Genomic DNA, 26297 nt, shown 5'->3' with positions numbered 1-26297 from the left:
TGAGGTGCAATCAGTTTTTATGGGTACAATTGAGTTCCAAGAAGTTTCAAAATATTTGATTAAAAAGTCCTAAATAATTAAAACAAAAGTCTTAATCATTATTGCCCATCAAAGTTTAAGATTGTCTTATACTAGTGTCTCAAGTGAGCTAATGTATTCGTCTTGTTAATGGTGACAGCAGATGGCGAACAGGTTTAGTGTGGTTGCAACTCGATAGCCTGTGTGTTATGACTCACAATACCTCATTTTAGCCTTTTTATAACTCAAGGGAAGATCTGACTGGAGCTAAGCCCTGGTCCATTTGTTGCTATTACACATGGCTGGACACTGGGAGAAGTCATGTTTACACAGTGGCACCATGGGAAACCACCAGGAATTCTGGAGACTGTCATCACTGCAGCACTTACTGGGCTGGTGTTTGGAATTCAGGTGATGGGGGGGGGGGGGGGTCTTATCTCTCATACATTTAGTTGTATTTCATTGTTTTTCCTTCTTCGACTGAATTGAAATCAGTGAAGTCATATTGTAAGCTCTAAGCTGTAAGGTGATTATCTGCCCTTATCACTGTAAAGCCAGCATGGATGGGTGTTGACATACTGTATAACACAGAAAAAGCTCCACAGGAGAGAACGAAACTTCTCATTTTCATTCAATCAATGATCTTTGAGAATATGTGCACCTTCCCATATGGAATGTGAAAAATACATACAAACTATAGCAAAATATATTTACAATAATATGACATCTTATATAGGCAGTAATGGATGGTTCACTTTTATTAGAATTAGTCAGTCAAAGGAGAGCTTCTGAACCGCATGGACAGTTCTGAATGTGGCCATCTTCCCACCCTTGTCATCCAGTGTGTGCTCATCTGTGAAGTCCTGTTACTGTGTGAATGGGTCATGTTTGGTTAGCCAGAGAATCAAACGCTTGTTGTGCATAATGAGAAGCAGATAGACAGAGATCAGGAAGTGGGGCTCCAGGGATAAATCCCACAATTCACGGCGTCAGAGCGTGAGCCATACAGGAAAGGCCACAGACCCTTCATGTCTCAGTCCGCTGAGTCCAGACCACTGTTTGTTCAATCCACATTCCCCACATCTGACCATTATACCTCACATTTTCTTCACTCACTCCAAAATTCATTTGCATGCATACATTCACCAGAGGGTCAATACATGACATTACAGGTGGACATTAACGATGATGTATGACAAACTGCAATTGTTCATTTGTGTTATTTGTGTCTCGGTGAGCAGGACAGTCTTGTCTATTGATTTTTGGTTAATAGAATGCATAATGAAATTATGGAAGTTTAATACAATATAATAGTCAAAACTATACATACCCTTCATAAAGCATCAAGTTCTTAGAAGTGCATCAGACAACTCAGAGTATAAGGTCATGGTAATTCATATCCCCTGACATGTGACTGAGGTGATGATAACAAACTGTTATCATCACCTCAGTCATATGTCACAGTGATAACTAGGATTTTGGATGGTTTGTTTGCTTACATTAAAATCTAATGTAAGTAGGCTAGATCTCTCCCGATCTCTGGCGGTAATCATTGGTACTGCATTTCCATCATCATTGTCATCAACACCACCACCACAATATCGTTATCGGGCAAAAATGGAACTTGGCTGAGCTCCAAGGAAGCACTATTAAGTTCTATTATTATCTATTAGAAGGTACATCCATGTCTATGATAACCATATGATTGGAAGCAAATATTTGGGTTGTGTTGGTCATAACCTAAAACAGACACAGGTGTTGGCTCAGAAGCTCCTATCCAGTAGGTGTCACTGAATGCCCCCACACGCCACGGGTCTCATATTATTTATTTTAAGCCAGACGAGAACTGGTCATAATAAGGATGCCAAAAAGGGCGTTACTTTTTAAAATAAACTTTCTCTCACCATCACAAAGATTAGGAAAGTTATTTATGGTCTGCCTAAAATAGGCTTACAACATATCCAAAAAGTCAGGAAACGTAGCCTAATAGATGGACAAAATGTCGTGGAAGGCTTCCAAGTCATTAAATCTTTTTGGCCTAGATAATAATCATTTTAAAAATTTGTATTTGATTGTATCATTGAGCCGACTGTGTCATGACTCTGTGGTGTTGACGTTTCTTGACACACTCATCGAGCCAACCGCCAGGCAGACTCATTCTACGTCGACCGATGTGCGTAAAACAGCGCGGCTGCACCTGTTTCAATGGCTTGGTGATTTACGCCCAAAAGCGGCGTACCCGATGCATGTTCATCGTGTCGATTAGAATGAAGAACTAAGTCCAACTTCCAGACTCGCTGAGATGTCAGCGCTTTTACGACCTGCCGGCGGTCCACACCGTTCCCTGGTTCGGAGATGGAGTCTCCTTGTAGCGGTATTAATTCTGTCTGTTATGGCAAGTTACGTGTCTGCATCTGTCGTCCGTACCGGCCAGGGAAACGGCACGACTACTCGGACCGATTCCAAAACAAACGGCACAAGTCATCACACGAAAAAGGCCTTTCCAGTCCTCTCTATCAATTATGACTATGTTCGGATGCCTTTCGAGATATCTCTATGGATATTACTTGCTTCATTAATGAAATTGGGTAGGTGAATTAAGTTAAGAATTCTGCTCCGGGATTTTCTTTGATGAATGTCGATACAGTAGCCTATATAATAATGTGGGATTTGTAGGCTATTGGATTCCTATAGTCACGCATTGCGTCACGTATTCAGGATGTATAAAGACGTGGCTAAGTAGCCTACATCAAGTTCCAATGACAGCATCTGTTTGGAGTAGGATATTTATCTACATCTGTCATTAAACTAGTCATTAAATAATTGCTATGCGTAATTATTATTCAATACAGATCACTGTCCCAGATTTAATGGGGCTGTAATACTGCTGTTCTTCAAAGTTTTTTTTCTCAGAGTTGACACTGAAGTGTAATGAGAAATGCTGGGATCGAATATTTGGCAAGCCAACAACTTCAGAGCCACTCATAAGTTCACTCATAACTCATGTGATTAGTTTTAGGCTTTTTCATATCATGGATATGAAATCCCTCATCCATTTGTTTATCCAAAATGCGTTGGGTCCAGGGGCTTATCTGGGTGGTGTGCACCCCGCAGTTTTCGGCCTGATAAGATGCACATGAGAGCTGCTTGCGCACCATTTCAGTGTCTGCCCAATGCAAGAAACCCCTTGACACTGATAAAACATCTTATCAGACTGTGAGGGGTGTGCCCCAGAGGGAGAACAACTTGTAGACAGACATATTTTACACCAAATGTGAAGCAGAATTTACATAGTGATGAAAAAGTTGTCCATCAACAAATCTTTGATGGATATTGAGTCTCTATTTGAAGCAGCTCCCCAACCCATCAAATATATTAATGTATGTTTACTACATCTCCACAAACTGCTTGCAATGGCTTTTGTCAGGTTCCATCTGTTCTGTATAGTTCCTAAGTCTAAGAGATGCCACACTAAGCAATACTGAGACCTATAATAGTCCCGATGAGCTCAGATCCACATGTGCTTGTTCACTAATTTCTCTCATAGGTCGTAATATCTAATTAGGCTTTAATAGTCTCCCATAATGTCAGTTTTGTCTTCACTCAACTCTGTGATGATTCTTTCCTTCCGGGCTCCTCCGGTGTAAATCCAATGATCAGAGTGAGTCTGTTGTCTTCCCTGTTCCCTCTGGTCCTCCTCAGGCTTCCACCTGGTCCCGCGGCTGTCTGGTGTGGTGCCCGAGAGCTGCCTTCTCATCGTGGTGGGCCTGCTGGTGGGCGGTCTCATCAAGCTGATGGGCGAGAACCCGCCCGTGCTGGACTCCAAGCTCTTCTTCCTGTGCCTGCTGCCGCCCATCATTCTGGACGCCGGCTACTTCCTGCCCATCCGGCCCTTCACGGAGAACACCGGCACCATTCTGATGTTCGCCGTGGTGGGAACGCTGTGGAACGCCTTCTTCGTGGGCCTGATTCTGTACGGCGTGTGCCAGGCTACAGGTGGGGAGCTGAGGGAGGTGGGCCTGCTGGCGTGCCTGATCTTCGGCTCCATAGTGTCAGCGGTGGACCCGGTGGCGGTGTTGGCTGTGTTCGAGGACATCCAAATCAACGAGCTGCTGCACATCATTGTGTTCGGAGAGTCTCTGCTCAATGATGCGGTCACTGTGGTGAGTAGGTACTTAGTTACTGCACATCCAGGTGAGCAAGGGCCCAAACTAGTCCAAAATGGTGTACTCAGGTGTACTAACTACACTCAACAGTAGCTCAACAGTAGTCCAAGAGTTAAACCATAACACCAAAGTCCTTTTAGGGAAGTCCCTCCACTCGGCAGCCACATTGCATCGCATTTTGGGAACTTATCAGGCATCTATTTTGGGCAGAACTGTGCATGCACAAGGCTTCACGACACCAACCTTGCTCCCGCTGCGAGATCACAACACATGATTGGCACGATGTGTTCACAACATACCTCATGATTGGCACGATGTATTCACAACATACCTCATGATTGGCACGATGTATTCCCAACACACCACATGATTGGCACGATGTATTCACAACATACCTCATGATTGGCACGATGTATTCACAACACACCACATAATTGGCATGAGGTATTCACAACATACCACATGATTGGCACAATGTATTCACAACACACCACATGATTGGCACGATGTATTCACATGTCAACTTTTGGTGGCGAAAGGGCCGGAATATGTGTAGACGACTGCCATGTTTGTGTTACGAACTAACCCCCATACATTTCTATGTGAGATTCTTTGAGTGCTGTGTCTCCTTATTAGAAAGTCTCGGATTGCACCCAGTGACCATTACTGGGGGGGGGGGGGGGGGGGGTCTGAGGGAACATTTACAGTGGTAAGGTGAATGGGGTGCGACGCAATAACAGGAGTGGCTACTTGGCAAGGAATGTGATAAAGGGAATAGTTGGCAGTACATGCGACACAGGGAAGGACAAGTCAATGTGAGTGTTCAACCAAAGATGCCAAATGAGGGAGGGTAGGTCACACACAACTCTAGAAAGCCGGAAAAGACAGTTCCTCAATGGCGCCATTGTTTATCTGCCCATGTGGAAATGGATAGACAATGCAACCATTTTAGCCCAGTTTATACCCTCAATGATATTTTCCAGTAACCCAGAGAAGGCATCTCCGTCAGCAGTGGTGGTGATCAGACATCAGGGCTTTATTCCTGGGTCCATGCATCAAAAAAGAGGGTGGCTTCACAAAGTTTCACCAGCTTGTTCCTGACTAGGTCTTTAATCTTACACGCAAATTGGCATCATGTCTGAGCACTTAGAGAGAACACTTAGAATGGGGTTTAGAAAGTATAGGTTGTCCTGGCCAAAGCCATTAACAATGGTGGCTTCTCAGTCCTTTGAGATCAGAACCCAAAACGCAGGAGCTGTATCCTTGACTCATGTTCTGTTCTGTTGGAGAGGAGCATGTGTCTCAAGTCAACAACAAACTTTTTTAAAAAGATTCTTTAGATAACATAACATAAACACAGGAAAAATAATACATAGACGACTTCTCCCTTGTATAATAGCAGAGATTTTTCCATTGCAGCTACAGGGCTTATATCTCAGTTGTCACTAGGCATGTCATGGTAACTGTTTTGTTGCACGGTATATTATCCTAGTAAATATTGCGATAAACGATATTAGTATCATAGGCTAATGTTACTGTAACTGCACTACTTTTTTCAGTGGTAACAGCTTCCACTCTATTGGAAGGTAAAGTGTGAGGTCAGGCACCGAAGTTGGACAAAGGTATCCCTAATTATTGTGGCAGGCCGAGTTATCACGCAATGTCATCGTTGTTGATTTTAGATGTCATAGTTGTTAATCTGCATCAGAGGCCTAAAGCATAATCTGGAGCAAAACCCATTTGGTGGGTGTCCGTGCCGGAGTAAAGCTGCCTCATGTTAATTTATGGATTAATCACCCACGCGTACCAGCTGGGCCACTTTAATGCCAGCCAGTGTGAACCATGCTCACGGCCACAATCGATTACTCATTAAACGTGACACAGCACTTGTCTGTTATAGCAGCCAGTCAGGCTGGGTGAATGAATGCAATGAGTCCTTGCAGATGTAAATCTGACTCATGTCAGAGGATGTTGGCATCTCGAAGAAGTATGAGTTTATTAGCCTAGCACTCACAGATTACAGCCCAGATTATAGTCTGGAATCTGGACACTGATGGGCATTGTGTTCTGACGTAGCAGATAGACATGAATGTCCAGCTGCATCGTCCTACAGATCGCAGTGAGACATACTTGCACTAAAGAGGAGTTTCTCTGGAGCTTCTTTCTGTACCTGCCCGATTTGGCTTTACTCTTTAGTGCTGCTGTTGTTGTGGACGTTCTATAGGTTCTGATCGAGTAGATCAAATTGCATAAGCAGAAAGTCAGTTCTGTTTTTCTCGTAGTAAAATATGTGGTTGATAATCTCTCCACTCAATTCAGTAAACCTGATTTATTATCTCCACTCAGCCTGGCCATGTAACTCTTGTAAGCCAATCGCTTCTTTGATGTCCTTTGGATTGGCACTCCTTTAAAGCCTCTTGTCCAGCTGGAATCCAGTGGAATGTGTCCAGATCATAAGGCACACAGTGAACGAGGGTTGGCAGCACCACAGAGGAATTTGCAGAGGAGGATATTGAAATCTTTTTGCCTCAATAATTGTACAGTTGATTTGTAGCACAGGAGGTCTGTGAGCAGTGTGTGGAGGATCTCAAGGACTCAAACAAACAAAAATACAAACAAAAACCTTCATGTGGTCATAGTGAAATGAAGCAGAAGAACACAGTGTTAGCTGAGGCAGCATAGGTACGGCTATTTAGTAAAAAGTGTTCATATTGAGTTGAACACTAGCCCCTGATGACCACAGGAGCGCTGTCTGGTATAGATTTTTATTCAGGCTATTGTAAGTTGCTTTTGATAAATATGAATGTGTCGATACATTTGTGATAAATGTGTCAAAAGTATTTGCTAGTTTGTAGGATGTGAGTTTGGTGGTGAAGACTGAGGTGAAGGGATGCTAGCTAGCCTCCATGTTTAGAGCTCAGAGAGGACTGCTGTCGTGGTGGTGTGGGGGCTCCAGATGCGATCTGTGGGGGTTGCTCTCACCCTGTTGTCTGCCTGCTCCAGGTCCTCTACCATCTGTTTGAGGAGTTTGCTAACGCGGGCACGGTGACGCTGGCGGACGCCTGCCTGGGGGTGGCCTGCTTCCTGGTGGTGTCGCTGGGCGGGATCCTGGTGGGCGCCATCTACGGGGTGTTGGGAGCGTTCACCTCGCGATTCACCTCCCACACGCGCGTCATCGAGCCTCTCTTCGTCTTCCTCTACAGCTACATGGCCTACCTGTCTGCTGAGGTGTTCCATCTGTCCGGCATCATGAGGCAAGTTTGCATCGTCTCTCTGAGCAAGTGTGGGAACTCAAACTGCAAGTCCTACACATAGGACTCTTTCATGTTTTATATACTGTAGTCCCAACTGTTAGCCGCGGTTTATACATTGATTTTGCTAAATTTCTTCAGCTATTAGGTTAATACACAGGGGCAGTTAATATGGTATTAATATGATTTTAATTGTTTTAACCACTGTCCTGCAGCTTATACACAATGTGGCTAATACACAGGAAATTACTGGATATTTGTCATTATATCATTATGGAACAGATGAAAAAAAATGCAGAAATTCATTAAGGATGTTCTTTCACTCATCACAAACAACATGGGAGCGCTCCACTTGAAATGACTAACAGTGCTCACTAGATGTGCAATGAACACAAACATAGAAATGAGCAACTCTTCATACAAAAACTAAAGGTCAATATCAGCAGATCTTTCAGACCCGATGTCTCTGAATGCTCCCTTGTCCTGCAGTCTGATTTCATGTGGTGTGGTGATGCGGCCTTATGTGGAGGCCAACGTATCCCACAAGTCCTACACCACCATCAAGTACTTCCTGAAGATGTGGAGCAGTGTGAGTGAGACGCTCATCTTCATCTTCTTGGGAGTGTCAACGGTGGCTGGGCCACACTCGTGGAACTGGACCTTCATCATCGTCACCATCTTCCTCTGCCTCCTCTCGCGAGTGCTCGGTGAGTGTTGCGTAGGACCCTTTTATCAGATTGTCTCCGCAGCTAGTTGTGGAGTGGTTTGTTTTGGTCAGCCAACTACACATATGATTTAAGTTGTATAAGTTATATAAATGATAACTTGCTTTTCTGTTTCTGTGTGTGTCTGTCTGTGTCATTCTGTTAACAGGAGTTGTTGGCTTAACCTTAGTTATCAACAGATTTCGCATTGTAAAACTGACCAGTAAAGATCAGTTCATAGTTGCGTATGGTGGCCTGCGGGGGGCGATAGCATTCTCTCTGGTGTTCCTGCTGCCTGAAGATCACTTTCCAATGAAGAATATGTTCCTAACAGCCATCATCACCGTGGTCTTCTTCACTGTGTTTGTTCAGGTCAGTTCAACTGCTGGCTTGGAATAGAACACCCAAGACGTACAGCATATGCTTTGAGTTCTAAAGATCTCTCCAGTATAAAGCCTGTGATAAGTGTTCAGATGATGGATTCTAGTGTCATGTTATCAACCAAGCTGGCAGTTTATATATTTAAGAATTCTGTAAGAACCCAACAAAATAACATTATACATAGCACCACAGAACCCCTAGTCTCCCCATATACACACAACGCACTGTGGTTGTGAGATGGCAAAGAACGTTTGACATGCACATGTTGAAATGTAACTTGCCCAGTGGCTGTGGATGCCTGTCTGATAGCCTTCCCCCGTCCCCTCCCTCCGCAGGGGATGACCATCCGGCCACTGGTGGAGCTGCTGGCCGTGAAGAGAAAGAAGGACACCAAGAGCTCCATCAACGAAGAGATCCACATTCAGGTGAGACCCCTCCGCCTGCAGTGGCCCACAGGTAGGACATCCACTTTGGCATCGACAAGTGGAGTAGAGTCATCTGTGGCGTGGAGGAGAAATGGATGTGAATGACGGCCATCTTCTTCCCCCCGTGGCTCTGTTACGGCCATTATGTGTTTCAGTTCCTGGATCATTTACTCACTGGCATCGAGGATGTGTGTGGACACTATGGGCACCACCACTGGAAGGATAAGTATGTATCCCAGAATGCTTTTCAGGGGGTTCTCTGCCCTTTATGATGCCACATACGCTACAATTACGATATTACCCTTATAACAGATCTTTCTTCTCAAACATCTCCTTTCTCTCTCTCTCTCTCTCTCTCTCTCTCTCTCTCTCTCTTTCTCACACACACACACACACACACACTGTGACTTTCTCTCTGTTTTCTTTAGGCTGAGCCGTTTTAACAAGTCCTATGTGAAGCGGTGGCTGATTGCGGGCGAGCGCTCCATGGAGCCCCAGCTCATCTCCTTCTACCACAAGCTGGAGCTCAGGCAGGCCCTCACACTGCTGGAGGGTGGAGGCGCCGCCGTCAACGTGTCCATGCAGTACGTCTGTCTGTCTGTCTGTCTGTCTGTGTGTCTCTGTGTTTGAGACTGTGAATGCAATGATGCTGGAGGATGGGGGCATCGCCAACATGTCCATCCAGTATGTCTGTCTGTCTGTATGTATGTGTGTGTCTCTGTGTGTTTGAGACTGTGAATGTGATTTCTAACCTACAGCACTACTTTGTGATATTTGATTGTTGTGTGTGTGTGTGTGTGTGTGTGTGTGTGTGTGTGTGTGTGTGTGTGTGTGTGTGTGTGTGTGTGTGTGTGAGCTTTATATATTCACTACTGTTCCCTACTATACCTACTATAATAGGGTCATGGTGTAAAAAATGTTTTAGTCAGTGTGAGAACTCCTGTAAAACCATGTTATAGTTGTGTATAAGTGTTATAGTTGCTATTCAATATGTTTCGGTAGTTAGATAAACAATGCAATAAACAAGAGGAGGCCCAGGGGGAGCTGTGGTTCAAGTGGCTGCAGCATCAGTACCATATTTGGGTCCAAGGCCCCAAAGGGACCTGGGTTTGAAACTGTCGGATATAAGCCAAATTATTTAAGTTTAACGCGTGTGTGTGTGTGTGTGTGTGTGTGTGTGTGTGTGTGTTTCTCCTGTCAGGAATATCCAGCCCAGGAGGCCCTCTCCAGAGCGTCTCATTCCCCACATGCCTAAAGGTAGGGAGGAGGAGATCAGGAAGATCCTCAGGACCAACCTGCAGAACACCAGACAAAGGGTGAGACAGGGCTCCAGTTATCACTAAAATGGACACACACGGCCCCAGCCGTGGCGCAACTGGCTGGGGCACCTGCACCATATGCCGGTGACCTGGGTTCGATTCCCGCCCCGTGGTCCTTTCCGGATCCCACTCCGACTCTCTCTCCCACTCACTTTCTGTCATTCTCCACTATCCTATCAATTAAAGCCATAAAATCACAAAAAAATATACTTTAAAATGGACAATCTTTTGGTCATTCTGTTTTTCTCTCCCCTGCAGCTGCGCTCCTACAGCAGGCACACGCTATTCGAAGATCCCCTGGAGGAAGAGGAGGAGGACTATAGTGAGGTCCAGATGAGGAAGAAGAGAGTGGAGATGCACAGAAGAGTACGCCAAAATACACACACACACAAACACACACACATTTACGTATGCTGGACTGTCCCTCTTATCTTGTGTACCGGTATTTGTGTTCTAAAATGTCTGTGTATGACTTTTTTACAGATGAGTCATTACTTAACAGTTCCAGCTAAACCACAGACCCCACCTGCCAGGAGAGTGAGATTTGAGTCAGGTGAGACACTCTAAAGGCTGTTTTATGCTTCTGTGTCAAATCGATGACGTCCCGCAGAGCCTTGTGTGTGGGCGTGTGCTCCCCCCAAGCCCTCCGCTGTGTGTATTTATATGTGTGTTTATATATAGTGTAGATGACTGGGTGATTGTGTTAATCTCTCTCCTGGCAGACAACCAGGTGTTTGGCTCCACCCCCACCTCCACCCCTAGCTCCAGGTTCCAGGTGTCCTTGGTCCCGTCCATCCAAGTGAGCCGGGCCCCCATCGCTCGCATGGAGCAGATGTCCCAGGAGTCGGTCAGCCTAGTGGACGAATCGTCCCAGCAGCAGGACTCTGAGGGGAAAGGCGCCTCGGGCAGCGATGGCAGCCTTGGGGCAGAGCTGAGCGTGATCCGCGGAGAGATGGACAACCTGAGGCTCCCACGCTGCTTTAGTGACCCGGGCCCCAACAAGATAGAAGAGGAAGATGAGGACGAGGAGGAGCACTTCATGTCTTGATGCTAGGAAGGTGTGTGTGTGTGTGTGTTGGTGTGTGTGTATTAAAGGTTGTTTTGCAGATCTGTGTGTGAAGGCATGCATCTGTGGAAAAAATAGGACAAATATAAAGAGATACCAATATCTGACACAGTCCCACAAATACACAAGAAGCACATCATTACGGACAAAACTGAAGAGCAAGGAAGCACTTTTCTTCATGATTTTTCGCATATTGTGTTTGTGTGTGTGTGGTTCAACTGCACTAATGTTCTATCTCACTACGTGTCTTGGGGGAGTAATGAGTTTATCTGTGTCTAAAATGGTGGCTCATGTAGTGATTGTGGTGCTTCAGAACAATACAGTACAGAGCCAAAGGCTTCAAACTACGTCTTCCATGATGCATGATTTCTGAAATAGCAACATTCTCAGGGACTGTATGAATAAATGTGTGTGTGTGTGATTGTCTGTCTATCTGACTACTTTATGTGTTTTGTGGTTGTGTGAATGAGCATCAAAAATGGGTGTGTACGTCTGTAGCCTACTGATAAGCATGACCGTTATACACACTCACACTGCACCAGAGTTTGCATTTGCCTTTATTCGCCAAGCAGATGTGTGGGCGAAAAGTTCTCTTTGCAGAAAATTCAAAGAGGCAAACATAATGGCAATGAACTGGTTGCCAGTTTGCTTTTGAATGTAAAGAGTGAAGTTGAAGCCACTGCTGTTAGCCAATGCTAATTTTGAGAATACCTCTCTGGTAGCCTGCAGCCGCTTCCACCACATCACCTGCCTCCTATTGTTCTTCGAACACGTTGTGGAGGTTCACTTTGAAAACAAATCCACAGGGAGATCACACACTAAAAACCCACACATGGCCTTGCTTGATGAACTACGCACAAATCCTCTCATGCCAAGCTAACCACTTTATTTTAATCTTTATGTATTTTTGTATAAATAAAATGTTAAGTATGGGTTGCCAAAGACATTTTGTAAAACATGATGTGATTTCAATTTTGAAATTCAGTTGTATTAAAAAGAAGCAACATGTTCATTAATTTGGCCATTTGTAATGCATTTCTCTCTGTGACTATGAAATAAAAACATTCAAAGCCTCTCTCTTGTATGTGGATTGATATTCATCATTGGGTACAAGCAGTCAATGACCCACCATATCCATCAACACTTGGCAAGGTTTAATGACTTCATGTATTCTCCAAGCTGGTGCCACCATTTTACCGTTTTTCACCTTTGTGTTTTTAGTCCAGAACATAGAACCTGAGTTGAGATGTGTTTACATCACACACTGGGAAGATCACACAGATATGTGATCAAGATTGACAATGTGCTAACTACTGAAGCCTGACTGGACATAGTTGAGATGGAAGGTTATTATTACCACTAACTTCTAACCAAACAGTTCCCAACAAACTGTGTCCACCAGGCGTCAGTGTTGCATCTCAGTTTAACGAGAGATGGGGAATTCTGCCGTGGGCCGGTCAGCCTGTGTGGGTGATGGTGATGTGCATCTATGTGTATGTAAATTAAATAATGATGCAAAGCTCAGAGTGGTACAAGAACTGTGACAGAAAATGCACGATGCGTGCAAGCAATTTATGTCTGTTAAAATTAATTATAACCTAAAGAAAACGGTACACACACAAAAAAAAAAATCCAAGCATTCTCTTTGGGTTTGGTTTATTTTTCACTGGAAACGTAAGCCCTCTGTGGCTACATGTTATACTAGACAGCAGAACAGAACCAGACTGTAAGAAATCACAGACTCACGTTACATATGTGCATTTTTGCTGTGCCTGAAGTGAAGGCTGTATACCATGAGACCAAGGTATAGAGACTACTCTCTTTCCTTTTTGGATAATGATGTATTGCATTTTAGATTCGCCAGTGAAGATACTATGGTAAAACTAAACACACACACACACACACACACACACACACACACACAGGGGACCCAATAAAGATAACAGGTCCTGGTGGATTTGCCCCAGCACTGCTGCCGCTTTATTTGGCTCATCCCACTGAGGACGACACACACACACACACACACACACAGAGGAGCGGGTGGGAGAGGGAGTACGATGTAAACGGCATGAATAAGTTAAAAAAACAGGACGTCTGGGAGGCTTTCGCTGCTCAGCTCATTGGAAACGCAACAGAGCTCTACAGACCCACAGTGACCCACGACTGGACACATACAGTACACAACAGAAACATGTCAAATTCCTCCATCAGCTGCCCACACCTGCCAACATGGACACACACACACACACACTCACCCATACCTGCCAACATGGACATGGACACACGGATGGACGGACACGGACACACACACACACACACACACCCATACCTGCTAACATGGAAACACACACACACACCCATACCTGCCAACATGGACATGGACATGGACACACACACACACACACCCTATTGTTTGCACAGCTACTGTACAGACAAATGTAGCCTAGAACCTACAGGTGCCCTTTGGAATGACGAATACACAATGATCAGTACTGGCTGTCAAACTCTGTTGTAGAGGCAAAACAATAGTTTCCGACAAACTATACAATTCAGCTCCTGGGCTGCTTTCTTTTTTTAACATGATTTGAAGCAAACTAAGCAGAGGGTGTCAATGCTTCACGACTGGGAAAACCTCGAATATCCAATGACTGTTAGAAAAACTATTAAAATTAAAAATTGTTATTGGCTAACATTATCGGCCCTCCCACCAAAACAAAGTGACACAATTAAAATACTGCTGTCTGCACCACACTGGGTGTTGTATGGAGTGAACATGTTTGGATGCAACTACTCTCTCTCTCTCACTCTTCCAATCTAGAACATTCCAAACCCTTTTTAAATACAAAAATAACTCCCGAGAGAGAGGTCCCTGCCCACATCCTGAAGTAGCAGGCTTGATGACTGGACGAGGGGGTTGTCAGTGGATTTCACTGGGGGTGAGACCAGCTGTCTGCTTTGGAGTGAGTTTTGGGAGTATACGCTCATCTTCCGTGTCCGTTTGAAATAGCTTCTCCTTTCTGTGGACAAGGGACCGAGAACTAGTGCACTACTGAGGCAGCGTAGCTGGACACAGCAGTTGATCCTTTAGCTGGCTACTGTGACACAAGGAGGGAGGCAGGGTCCTCTCATGTGTAAGGCATGAGAAAGAGAGAGGGAGGGAGAGCAGTGGAGGGGGAGAAAGAGGGAGTGAAAGAGAGAGAGAGAGACTCATGAGAGATGGAGAGAGCGTGTCAGAGGGAGGGAGATCAAAAGACGAAGCTGGGAGTTAGCTGCACCACACAGGGGAGGAGGAGGAGGAAGAGGAGGATGAGGAAGAGGAGGGGTCAAGGACGAGTGGAGGATGGCAACTGGGCAAAGAACTGTGTCCATCAGGATGGTCAGTTAGCGGGGTCGTACAGGTCGGCGGCCGGCAGCTGGACAGGTGTTCCCGTTACACTGGGAAGAAGCGACAGGTCGGGCAGGCTGTTGAGACGTGAGCGAAGCTCCTTCCGAACCTGAGATACCCGCGCCAGCTTTCGCTTATATTCCTGCAATACACACACACAAATACAAAAGAAACAGTGAGTTATGGTCCACTAACATCAATACTCAGAACAAGCCAATGTGAGTCAATGTTTTCAAGCAGACATGAGGCTTTGTCATAAGGCTTTTGAGGCTGTGACAGATTGTGACCATCACGACAGATCTTTTATAACACTGTATTTTCAATATTTAGAGATATTTTGCCCTTTTAAGTAGATGAAGTTTGCTGACTGCTTTTTTATGTTTAATATTTCCCTCCCCTTGGTTTAGATGTGCTCAAGCTTGGTTTGCTAGTTGATCCATGTGGACATTTCAGATTATGTCTGCTGGTTTGGCTTGTGCTTTCCATTAGGAGAGATTCTGTGCTTTGTGTTGTGAAAGCATTGACCTCCAAGTGAACCTAAGAGCCAAGTCAGCCTGATGACTTCCTCATGATTGCTTTAGAGACCTCTACAGACAGCAGCCTTGTTTTTGCACTGACAGTGAGTGCACCAATAACTAACAGAGAACGTTTAAATTCTAAAACTATTACCCAAACATGGTGAATCTACAAATGTTGCTTTGGCAAAAAGTTTCAAGGCTATGATAACACTTGTCAGGGTTCAATTCTACTCATGTAGTGGCAAAAAGCCATTGTAAAGAATCTTTCAGCTCTGAGAAAACTGGAGCTCAGCGGTTTTTAAGACTACACTGATCTCACTGAGCAGGGGTGTAGTATAAAGCACATAGGAGTCGTGACTGACCTCGCCTGACCCAGACTCTGCCGGTCTTGTGTTTTGGGTTTAGGGAAGGTTTACATGTTTGAGTAGATTTTGGTCTGTCGTGTAAAAAAGAAACTAGATTAACCCAGGGCATAAGACTGATATTATGTATGTATTAACAGCTAGTGTGTCTTAATAGCCCATTACAGGTATTAGACCACAGGGTGCTAAATACACCTCCTATTGGACTGTAAATGTAAGTCCTTCATGGGATTTCTGATTGCAAAAATAATAATAAAAAAAAAGTCTGAATAAATAACCCTAAATGTCAACCTTGACATCAAGGTCTTTTGTTTTGCAGCTTCTCATGAGTGACCAAGTAAATAGGTAGGCAAGTAAGTAACTTCTGTGGACGACAATATATATATATACACACCTAGTTAAACAATTTCAAGCTGCACTGTTCACTGCTTAGTTTTATTATTAGTAGTATTATTATTAACTATTATGTTTAATTAAAAACAGATCCACTGCAACAGGCCCCTTATGCTAAGAAACGAGGTCCATAAAAGACACTTTTATATTGCTCACTGGACGTTGTGTCATTTAGCATTCCTGTTTTGCCTTTTCATTTCTTACCCTACATTTTAGGAAAAGAAGCTACAAATATACAGTTCTGCGAGCCCCAAGAACCAAGGTTTTGACAGCCTGCAATAGAGCTCAGTGTTAACCCCTGTGGTGTATCTGGGCAACAGAACACACTCAGGCTTAGTAGGTCCTTAATATATAGTGAGGTGCAACAGTAGGTTAAACATAAAAACCTGCATACACACTACACTGCCATCACCGGTCAGAAGTGTTGAGTATTTGGGGGTGATACCTAGAGGTAGTTTGGGGTATGGAATACCTTACTAAATGTAATTAAATAAAATTAAGGTACAGGCAGGCTGTATTACTCGATTACCCTGCATGGGTTGATGCTAATTTGGTGGTTATTTGTGTAACACATTCTTTAGTCACAGGTTCAATAATGGTGTTACATGTTTGTCTTTTCAGATACTCCAAATAAACCCAAAAGGAAAAACCTACAGGAGTGTGTGGATTGTTTGAAAGATGTTGTGAGTTGAGTTGTAAATAAGAGAAGAGTCACAGTTTCATTTTTGCCTTTTATTTTTCTTTTTCTTTTTTTCTTTTTACAGGGCAGATCTGTGAAGACAAACATGTTCACGTACAAACAGCATCTCACTCTCTCGCTCACACACACACACACACACACCACACCACACGATCATCTTTAATACCTGTGAAATAATGGCTTAAGAGTTACTGGGTTAGGCAGTAAACACAAGATAACATTTTTCATTCACACACTCACAACACATTAGCCGTCGATCGCTAGCAGAGCGCCCCCTGGAATTAACACTCACTCGAGATTACAAACAAGTCAGACACACATTTAGACAGGGACTCACACAAAACCTGATCCTGTGATTGTGTGCTCAGTTCGTTTCACTTGACGTTTCACTCCTTGGACACACCAATTATTACACAACACATGACATTAAGGGCTGGTTTCCCCATTTATAGAACAGTTCTGTACCAACACTTATCTTCAATGGAAATGATCACTGAAGTTCACTTTTAGTCTAGGACCAGGTTTACTCCAGGCATGAGAAACTGACCCTGTGAGTGCAGCTGTGTAGTCAGCATCGCCTGCATGGTAGCAGGTCACCATCGGCTACTTTACACCAATCACAGAACCAGGTTTTGAGGTATCCCATTACACACACAAACACACACACACCTCTATGTAAACATTACCCATAACAGTATAAGTGGAGAAAGGCAGTGACTACTGAACCAGATTCTGTTTGAACATCTGCTGGTAGAACCATGGGATTTGTTTTCTGACCACACACATATTAAGGCTGTGGCAATAATGTTTAAAGAATGACTTGTTAAAATGCTTAATGATTAACTTGCATTAGCTGCCATCAAGTTCTTATGGGAAAGATTATGTTTATGCTGCTAGAACCAAAATTACACCTATAGAATTGAGAAGCACATGCTGAAATACATTTTTTTCCAGTATATTTTTGGGGCTTTTTGCCTTTATACCGATAGGACAGTGGAGAGAGAGCGGAAGTGAATTGGAGAGAAGGATGGGGTGAGATCGGGACATGACCGCAGGCCAGAATCGAACTTGGGTGTCCATGGGCACTGAGAACCAAATGTGGTACCGTGCTGCCACAGCTCTCCCGAAATACAACAATGCAACATCAGCTAAATAATTTGGTCAAACAAACATTTAATGTTGTTCTTTAGTATTAGGTCGACCAATCACTGTTCCAGGATCTGGTTCAACAGTCACTACACTTCTGAAAATGAGACCGACGTAAAACATGACACACTGAAGGTAACAGAGGGAGGGAGAGGGAGAGAGGGAGAGAGGGAGAGGGAGAGAGAGAGAGAGAGAGAGAGAGAGAGAGAGAGAGAGAGAGAGAGAGAGAGAGAGAGAGAGAGAGAGAGAGAGAAAGCATGTGGGCAAGGCAGCAAGACTCAGGGAAATGTGGAAATGTAGAGTAGAACGGAGAGATCGAGAGAAAACTCCAAAAGGAGCGTAGAGAGAGAGTGGTGGAGGAATAGCTAGAGGGAGGCATGAGAAAGACAGGCTCAGGAGACGGGAGTGTGTTTGGTACGCACTTCTAGTTTCTGTTCGTTGTGGGACAGGCCCTCCTTCTGGCTCTGCAGGTAAAGGGCCAGCGTGCGCGTCAGCTGCCGCCGGTCGTCGATCTCGGCCGCCAGGCGCCCGCTGTAGTCCGCCAGCATCATGCAGGCCTCCTCCACTGCCCGCGCCAACCGCTCGCCAGACTCCTTATCTGGACACACACGCGCACAGACAAACACACACACAGATATCAGATTGTGGGCCAATCACACACGCCTCAGACACGCACATAGATATCATACTATTGGCCACACCAAACATTCAGCAAACAATCAATGTTAATAAGCATTGCTGTGTGATGTGTTACTGGGGCAGCAGTGTGTGTGTCTGATAATGGAACTCTCTTGAAAGGGTCTATACCTGTGATGCGGTGCAGTAGCGAGGTGTCCTGCACCTCGGCCGGCAGAGAGGAGATTCTCTGGCGCAGGGCGGAATCACTGGAGGCGGCGTTCTCCAGCTCCTGCAGCGCTCGGATCAGATCGGCTGTCTGAGAGGAACACACAGAATGAAGGTGGGAATGAGGACTACCACGGAATTACCCTATCAATAATCATATTACTACCATTTCTACATCTACTACACTTGAAATGTCACGCAACACATATTTTTAATGACCTTATAGTGGGAACAGAAAAGGGACAGACAGAGAGACACTAGGGAAAACATAAAATAGAAAACAAACAGGTGTAAGTGTGTGTAAGTGTGTGTGTGTGTGTGTGTGTGTGTAGGTGTGTGTGTAGGTGTGTGTGTGCGTGCAGGGGAGAGAGAGGAGTGTGTGTGCTCCCAGTGTGTGTGTGTGCGTGCGTGTGTGTGTGTGTGCGCGTGTGTGTGTGTGTGTGTGTGCTCACCTGAGGGGGCTCTCCTGGGGAGCTTTGGCTGGCGAAATCCTCGCTTGTTGCTTTGATCTCCTCGTAGGGACGCTTCTTGGCCTTCTTCTCTCCGACTGAGCGGCAGACAGGAGGAGCCAGCAGACACAGCACAACCATAGAAGGAGGAGGAGGAGGAGGAAGAAGAGGAGGAGGAGGAGGAAGAGGAGCACAAATGGCATCTCATTAGGGGATTATGCATGTCCATTAGCTAACAGCTGTGCTCTAGCAAGAAAGACAGTGAAACGTACCCTACCCGTACCCCTAAAAGCAACTAATACGTCTGACAGATACAGAAGGCATGTCTCCCTATTTCCCAGTTTTCCCCCTAAAAAAAACAATTACAAAAAAAAAAAAAAAATACCACTACAATGTTTCTAAGGACATACCACTTCATGGTCTACTATTCTATGTCACTAACTAACTAACTCCTGGCAACTGGACCTTTAAAACCCAGATGTTGCCATTCTATTTGTTTTATATATTCCTGTCTTACCTGCACATTTCTTTCTGCCTCCTGTGATTACACAGGTTTAGTGCTGAATAGGCCACGTATTCACTTTCAACCAACAGACCCCACAATCCTTACCTGTTGCACTTGTTTTGCAAAGAGTGAAGGTGCAATCGCTTAACCGTCACTTTTATATACTCTGTCTGTCTAAGCACACAGAACTGGCACTGAGAACACAGGCGTCTAGATAAAGTACTGTGCGTGAGCTTTGATGATGGGAGTACACTTACACAACACCTGGGAAAGCTGGTCCAGTAAGTTGTTGTCATAGACCGCTCTCTCTTGCCAGATAGACAGTACCCGAGCCAACTGCTTCTTGAAGCTCTCTTCTCCCTCGCTATAGAAAAAGAGGAGAGGTCAGAGAAATGAAAGGGCAGAAAAAGGGTAACTAGACTCATTCAACCGTTACTGGGCATGGTGGCAGTTGATGTTTAAATAAGTTAAGAGAGTGTTTATCTGCTCTGAAATATTCCATAAATGAGCGATGAGGTTGCTTAAGATTTGGCGTGCTCATCCTAGAATCCCAGGAGAGGCAGGAGGAGCAGTACACTCAGTTTCAGTTTCATCGACAATCTTTGGGTTTAAGCAAAGCATGTTCATGTCCTGGACAATGGCACTGTGGCTCACTACTTATGCAAAAAAAAAAGGGCCATGCCGTCATCACGGAACTGTAACAAAAACGGTGTATTTGTTGTCCTGTATCTCACTGCCTTAGAGCTCAGCTGGGATCACAAATTAAAAGCAGGTATTGAAGATTCTTAAAAATGACTGAGGAGTGTGTTTGCATTTCCTTAAAGGAGATATTGTGAATTTCCATGACACTAGGGAAAGCCATTTACAAGTGGGAAGTGACCAACTGATACTCTGAAGAATTGGTACTGGACATTCCACTGCTATGAACAGTCACACTATCCAGTTACCATCGTCTTACCCGGAGACATGCTTGAAGGCGTCCACAATGACAGGAGCAAAGTCCTGCGTGAACTCCGGTCCCTTCCTCTTGCTGTTCTGGATCACGTCATTGGCCAGATAGATAAAGGTGAGCTTACGAGGGACCTGGGCTAAAGAGACACACACACAAAATTCAGTTACCCGAAGCTCTTGTTCACATCAAGTACATCAAATACATTTCAATTGCATCTGTTAGCAGCCAATTTGTTTAAGGTAGAAAGAATCAAATGTCTTCAGTTGCGAATCCTCTATAGTACTATATACTATTACTGCAGCCCACAAATTAGGTAAACAAATAGCCCAAGGTTTACGTGATTGAGGCCTAGATTACAGAATGGTTATGGGATTTTGCAGACGCCTTTGTCCAAAGAGAATAGAACACAGAATACAGAACATACCCCTGTCCATAAAAAAAAAAAATGGCCATCATGAAGCATCTTAAATAAAACCTCACTTCCTTGCCACATTCTTTCAACAAAATATTCAATATAAATCAGTATAAATATTAACAAGGAGCCAAGTCAACCAAAATCACCCATCCTTTCATTACCTACACCCTTCAGTCATAGCTTTAATGCCCACTCTGAAAAACAGTGCTTGTCTTAGATGTAGCGGACATGCCCAGCGCTGTTTGGGCTGCATGGTGGTGAAGCTTTTCCTTTGAGCATCAAGAGCACAAGAGAGTGGATACGGTACACAACACAGACAGGCTGCAAGGAAGGCATCACAAAAAATAGCCCCTCCCTGGTGATTCTGTTTTTTGGTACAGGGAACTCAAGGCTTCCCATGGGCTCACACACATCTAGAGGCCACTCTCTCACCATGGCAACTGATGGTCTCCTATGTAAAGGTGAGATTAAGTCAGCTCGCCTACCTCCAACCAGTATGCCTAGATAGGCCCATTACCTGAACTAAGAGCTATCAGTTTCAGGCTTCCAATTCTAATTTTGCTTTTTATTCGCTATTTATTTATTGTCAGAGAGAATAGTGAGATCTGCACAGAATACTGTACAGAAGGCCTGCATCACACCATTAACTTTTCTTTTATCTAACATTTTATGCATTATATGTTTTTATTGCTTTTGATCTTTAACCATTTATATTTTTTTTCAGGTAAATTCTGATGAAGGTCCAAGACCGAAACGTTGTATTATAAATAAATAATTGTTTGCGGAATGGTCAGTGTGCGGGACTCTTTCTAAGCTCCTGATCTGCGACCTTTGGTCATATCCAACGCACCTGCCAGACAAAAGAGGTACACAAAAAGCCTTCCTACATTGCATGGTGATTGGCAGAAAAACTGACAATGGGCCAATGACTGACTGGTCAACCAACTTGCCCTGGACCAGCGGGCCATTGAACATGGCCATGTTGAACCCTGCCAGTCAAATCAAAATGCTACTGCTCATCATCTATCCAGCTGAAGTAACAGAGCATATTAGCAGGATAGTTCAGGGATCACCACTACAACCTCCTATCACTTTTGCACTTAGTCCCCACAGGCACATCATCTTCAAGCCCCTGCTGTTGATTTATGACTCAAAGTAGGCCTACAAAGCCGCTAAACCACAGCCAACCAAAGGGAATCTGTGCAGATGATGGTCAGAATGAAAGCAGATAGGCTATAAATATACACTTTGTGACTTAGATCCATAGGGACAAACACCCAGTCCTCTTCTCTTGTTCCCCGAGTGCCTCTAATTAGTGGATACGAGTCACTTCAAAACGTTAAGCTTCATGTAGGCACCTCACTGTACAGGTAAGTTCCACCAGTGGAAACGGTCTGTGAAGGTGAGACGGCAGTTTCAAAGCCTTAAACAAAACCAGCATAACTAAAGTATGCGAAGCTGACATACAGTAATGGGCATGAGTGCTGTTGAGGTGTGAAGCCATTGGAAATGCCACAGCTATGAAGGAAGTCATCAGTATAGTGAGGGTGAGACATGACTGCTACATGTGAATATAATAATATCAGTACTTCAGAAATTTCAACCAGAAATGCACTCAACATCTCCCCACCCCAGATATCACGCGCAGAAAGATTCCATACATCATACCAATAACCTAAGCCAGCAGTGGTAAAGACGAGATCTGGTCGTCATCACATATTCCCTATAAATAGCTATGGGACAATACTACATTTATAAAGGACACACAATTTGACAAGACAAAAGCTTTCACCTGTTTTTCCCCTCTACTATATAAAGAGAACATTCACTAGGCCAGTGGCCTTCTTTCTTATACCATAAACTCATGTAAACCTGCATTACAAATACTTTTAAGAAACATTAACCTCAACTGTCAAAACTGAGAGGCAGCTACTTCTATCCCATCAGACAAAGAGGCTGTCTGTTGTGCAGGACAGGCTATATATAGTTCAAAACTCATTTCCAACTGCGTGTTTTATTAATACAAAAATAAAGACGATGCCATATATTCTGGCACTCGTGCGTGCAAGGCACTTCCACAGGGTTTCTTCGGCTCAGTGTGCAATAGTTCTTCTTACACAACTATGATCTCCTCATCGTTTTCTTAACAGTGGTGAATTTCAGAACCACATCCCGTTTGATCCCTGCAAAGAAATTGCTTGAATCTAACATAATTTCCTACCAAAGACACAAGCTTTGCTCTTTCACTTCTAAAACGATTGGCCCGCAGGGAGGGAGAGACTGAATCACCTTTAACTATTTCTGTAGGAGACACTTAGCCTGGTTCAAATACTGTACACTACATTCCCCAAAAATACAGCCCTCCCAAGACATTTCATCAACTTTTATAACTCATCACCATCATGCACAAAACACAAACATACTAGTTAGCAACACTGCTAGTGTGGCTGTGACCACATATAAAATGGCACCAGTAGGGTGTCTACAACAGAAGTAGACTTGATTTGAAAGGATTTGATTTGACTTTCAAAACAAAACATTTGAAAATGTCCATACCGGAATCTTGTACTGTACAGCAAGTTCTGTTTTTTTACCACATGGGCATTTGTACTTCACACAACCACTTAGTAGAGTTAGCAAAATTGCCAAGCAAACTAGCCTACTTGGTTTCATTGATTTTTGTCATGATAATACATGAAACAAGTTTGCATGCATATTTCTTTTACAACCAAAACATCAAAATCAGCAACAGAAACATTAGGGAAATGTTTTTTGATCATAAGCTCAATTCCAGTAACTATATGCATGTGACAATAAACTTCCTTGACCTTGACCTTGAATTTCATTAAATTAACAATTAAGCATGACGATGTAAAGCATTAACCAAAGGGGATCAAATATGTTAGACCATGTCTTTAGTTTACTATACCATGACAAAAAGTTGAAGATTCCCACATCAACAAAAGTCACAAGATTTTCTGCAGAGAGAGGGACTTGGCCACACACACACACACACACACACACCAATCCACAGTGTCGCTCCAAGAATCTTAAAATGAGTATAGGGACATACCTCACCATGCCGCACCACTCGCCTACTGTCTCATGCAACTTGCTTACTGTCTAGCGCCACTTGCCTACTGTTTCATTCCACTTGCCTACTGTTTCATTCTACTTGCTTACGGTCCCGCGCCACTGTCCTGTCCCACCAGCCTACTGTCCCGTGTCCCATTCCACTTGGAAACTATTCCATGGGTTAGGGTTAGCGTTGGAATAGTTGGAAAGTGACATGGGACAGTAGGCAGGTGGCACAAGACAGTAGGCGAGTGTCACGGGAGAGAAAGCAAGTGCTGCGTGCCCCCAACAACCGTACAGTTTTGCTCCTATTGCCTCTCAAAATATGCATAAAGTGTTGCAATAAAACAAGCCTGTCTCCTGATAATGGAGTTTATCTTGTGGTTTCTGTAAACTGACCAGTCCTGATACTGAAAGCTGTGTTTTCTGTCCAAACGCTTTAACTGGCTTATAAATGTATCTTTGCATGATTCATTAAGGTTAGTTAAACACCAACCAAACAGGCTGTGCCATGCTAATGTGAGATAGGCATTCAATTGGGAACGCCTGCTGTACAGAAATTGACCAGGGACAGAACAACCACACTGTTAGAGGACCTCTTTTTGAAGAGCCTGGATGCAAATCTGCATTTACTTGTCCTCCACATTACTATCACTAAACATAAGAAACCAGCCGTCACCACATTAGTCGTTGAGTCTGAAGGATGCCATGTGTTTACACTTTTATTGATGGTGCACGCCACTTCAGAGATGCTTTTACAACCACCCACAGACGCAAGTTGAGGTCACTCACCTTACAACACCCCACGAGCAAATGTTATTAAGTAATTCACCGGTGCGTGACCCTAGGTTACAGAATCGGTCATAAAACATAGTAGGAATGAACATACAAACGACGAACAACTGCTACAGCAAAGCAGCAGAGAAGTTTGCGTTCAGCACAATCTAGCAACAACCTATTCTTTTAAAAGATTTCATATTGAGAGTCGTGCCACATTGCCCATAGTTGGAAATCACCTAAACCACCCTAATCCTAACCTGGCTATTTTAAACAATTTCTATCCAGGAGGATAGATAATTCATAGCGCATGTGCATGAACGACAATGCCAATATATTAACATTTCTATATTAGCGACATTACCAGACTTAACTACGCAATATATGTGCAATCACAGAGACAAAACGTTTTAACATTCACCACGCTAACTCGTTGGTTACGTTAGCTCACGATTTCCCATGCTGTGAGAAAAACGCAAAAAACCCACATAACGTTAACTTATATCACCTCAAGAAAGAAAGCTATCCTTCCCAACTGCATTGTAGCCTACCTACTCACGTCATACTATAGATATGAATTTTGTCCGATTCTGCAGCTGGCAATATGATATTCGTAACACCGACATGTAGCTAATGTTAGACTAGCTATCCTAGCCAAGGGGCAGCTAGTTGAGATAGATAACATTAGCAAGTTAGCTAACTGTTAGCGAATAACGGCAACGTTATAACATTATTCATCATCATTCATCAATTGGGCAAACGCAAACTTCATCGGAAAAGCAGCACTCACCTCCTTTTAACGTGAATTAACCTAGTCAACTTACCTTTTTTGAGTTCGTTATACCAAACACTGACGATAGCTTTCGAGTGTTTTCTGTGGTGGATTAACCATAGAGACAGCGTCTGAACGCTCTGCTGGGAGTTGCTGAGCTCGGACAGTTTCTTCTCCAAAGCCGCTTCTGAAAACACCGACATTTTGTTGTGTGTAACAGAACAGCTTCTGCGGGAAGAATTTGTCTTCCTGCTTACAGTGGAGTCCTACTAATCCCACCTAAATTTTGTACAAAACACAGAAGAAATGCTAGCTATCTAGCTTCTAGCTTGTTAGCTGCGCTAAGTGCTCAGCAGTCCGAGTCCAGCTCCCCCTCTTGTTTACAGATCAGTTGTAAAGGCTGGCAACCTTCCTCTTCTTCGCATGCCCCGTGTTTCCATTGGCTTACAATGAACGCGAGTCTGATTGAGAGATGGTGGAAGGTGAAGGCAGACTTTGGAACAAAGATTCTAGAGCGGAGCTGTTCTAGAATCTTTGCTTTGGAGGTACAAACGTTCGACTTCCGCGTTTTATTTTGAAAGGTGAGCAGGTTTATGCACACCAGAGAAAGCCCTCGTTGCACTGATAATGCAATCCAAATCACAAAGCTATACTAATATTACGCAATATAATATA

General features: G+C 43.9%; 2 protein-coding genes across 2 annotated transcripts; one reads left to right on the top strand and one right to left on the bottom strand.

The window, feature by feature from the left end:
- The first annotated feature begins 1959 nt into the window (after positions 1 to 1959).
- LOC121696292 (Na(+)/H(+) exchanger beta-like) lies at positions 1960 to 12405 on the top strand. The gene is made up of 12 exons (XM_042077704.1): positions 1960 to 2606; positions 3721 to 4181; positions 7188 to 7438; positions 7925 to 8142; positions 8309 to 8511; positions 8856 to 8945; positions 9101 to 9171; positions 9374 to 9529; positions 10147 to 10261; positions 10523 to 10630; positions 10748 to 10817; positions 10987 to 12405. The coding sequence occupies exons 1-12, from the start codon at positions 2321 to 2323 to the stop codon at positions 11310 to 11312; spliced, it is 2355 nt and encodes a 784-aa protein (XP_041933638.1). The 5' UTR covers positions 1960 to 2320; the 3' UTR covers positions 11313 to 12405.
- A 564-nt stretch (positions 12406 to 12969) lies between these two features.
- Positions 12970 to 26260, bottom strand: LOC121696295 (regulation of nuclear pre-mRNA domain-containing protein 1A-like). The gene is made up of 7 exons (XM_042077713.1): positions 25675 to 26260; positions 20590 to 20719; positions 19889 to 19995; positions 19130 to 19224; positions 18642 to 18768; positions 18257 to 18432; positions 12970 to 14857 (listed from the first exon to the last, which is right to left on the bottom strand). The coding sequence occupies exons 1-7, from the start codon at positions 25823 to 25825 to the stop codon at positions 14708 to 14710; spliced, it is 936 nt and encodes a 311-aa protein (XP_041933647.1). The 5' UTR covers positions 25826 to 26260; the 3' UTR covers positions 12970 to 14707.
- Between the last annotated feature and the right edge of the window lie 37 nt (positions 26261 to 26297).

Source organism: Alosa sapidissima, chromosome 21, assembly GCF_018492685.1.
Source record: "Alosa sapidissima isolate fAloSap1 chromosome 21, fAloSap1.pri, whole genome shotgun sequence".
NCBI lineage: Eukaryota > Metazoa > Chordata > Actinopteri > Clupeiformes > Clupeidae > Alosa > Alosa sapidissima.
The sequence above is the reverse complement of the archived record's forward strand: the minus strand, read 5'-3'. Positions and strand labels throughout refer to the sequence as shown.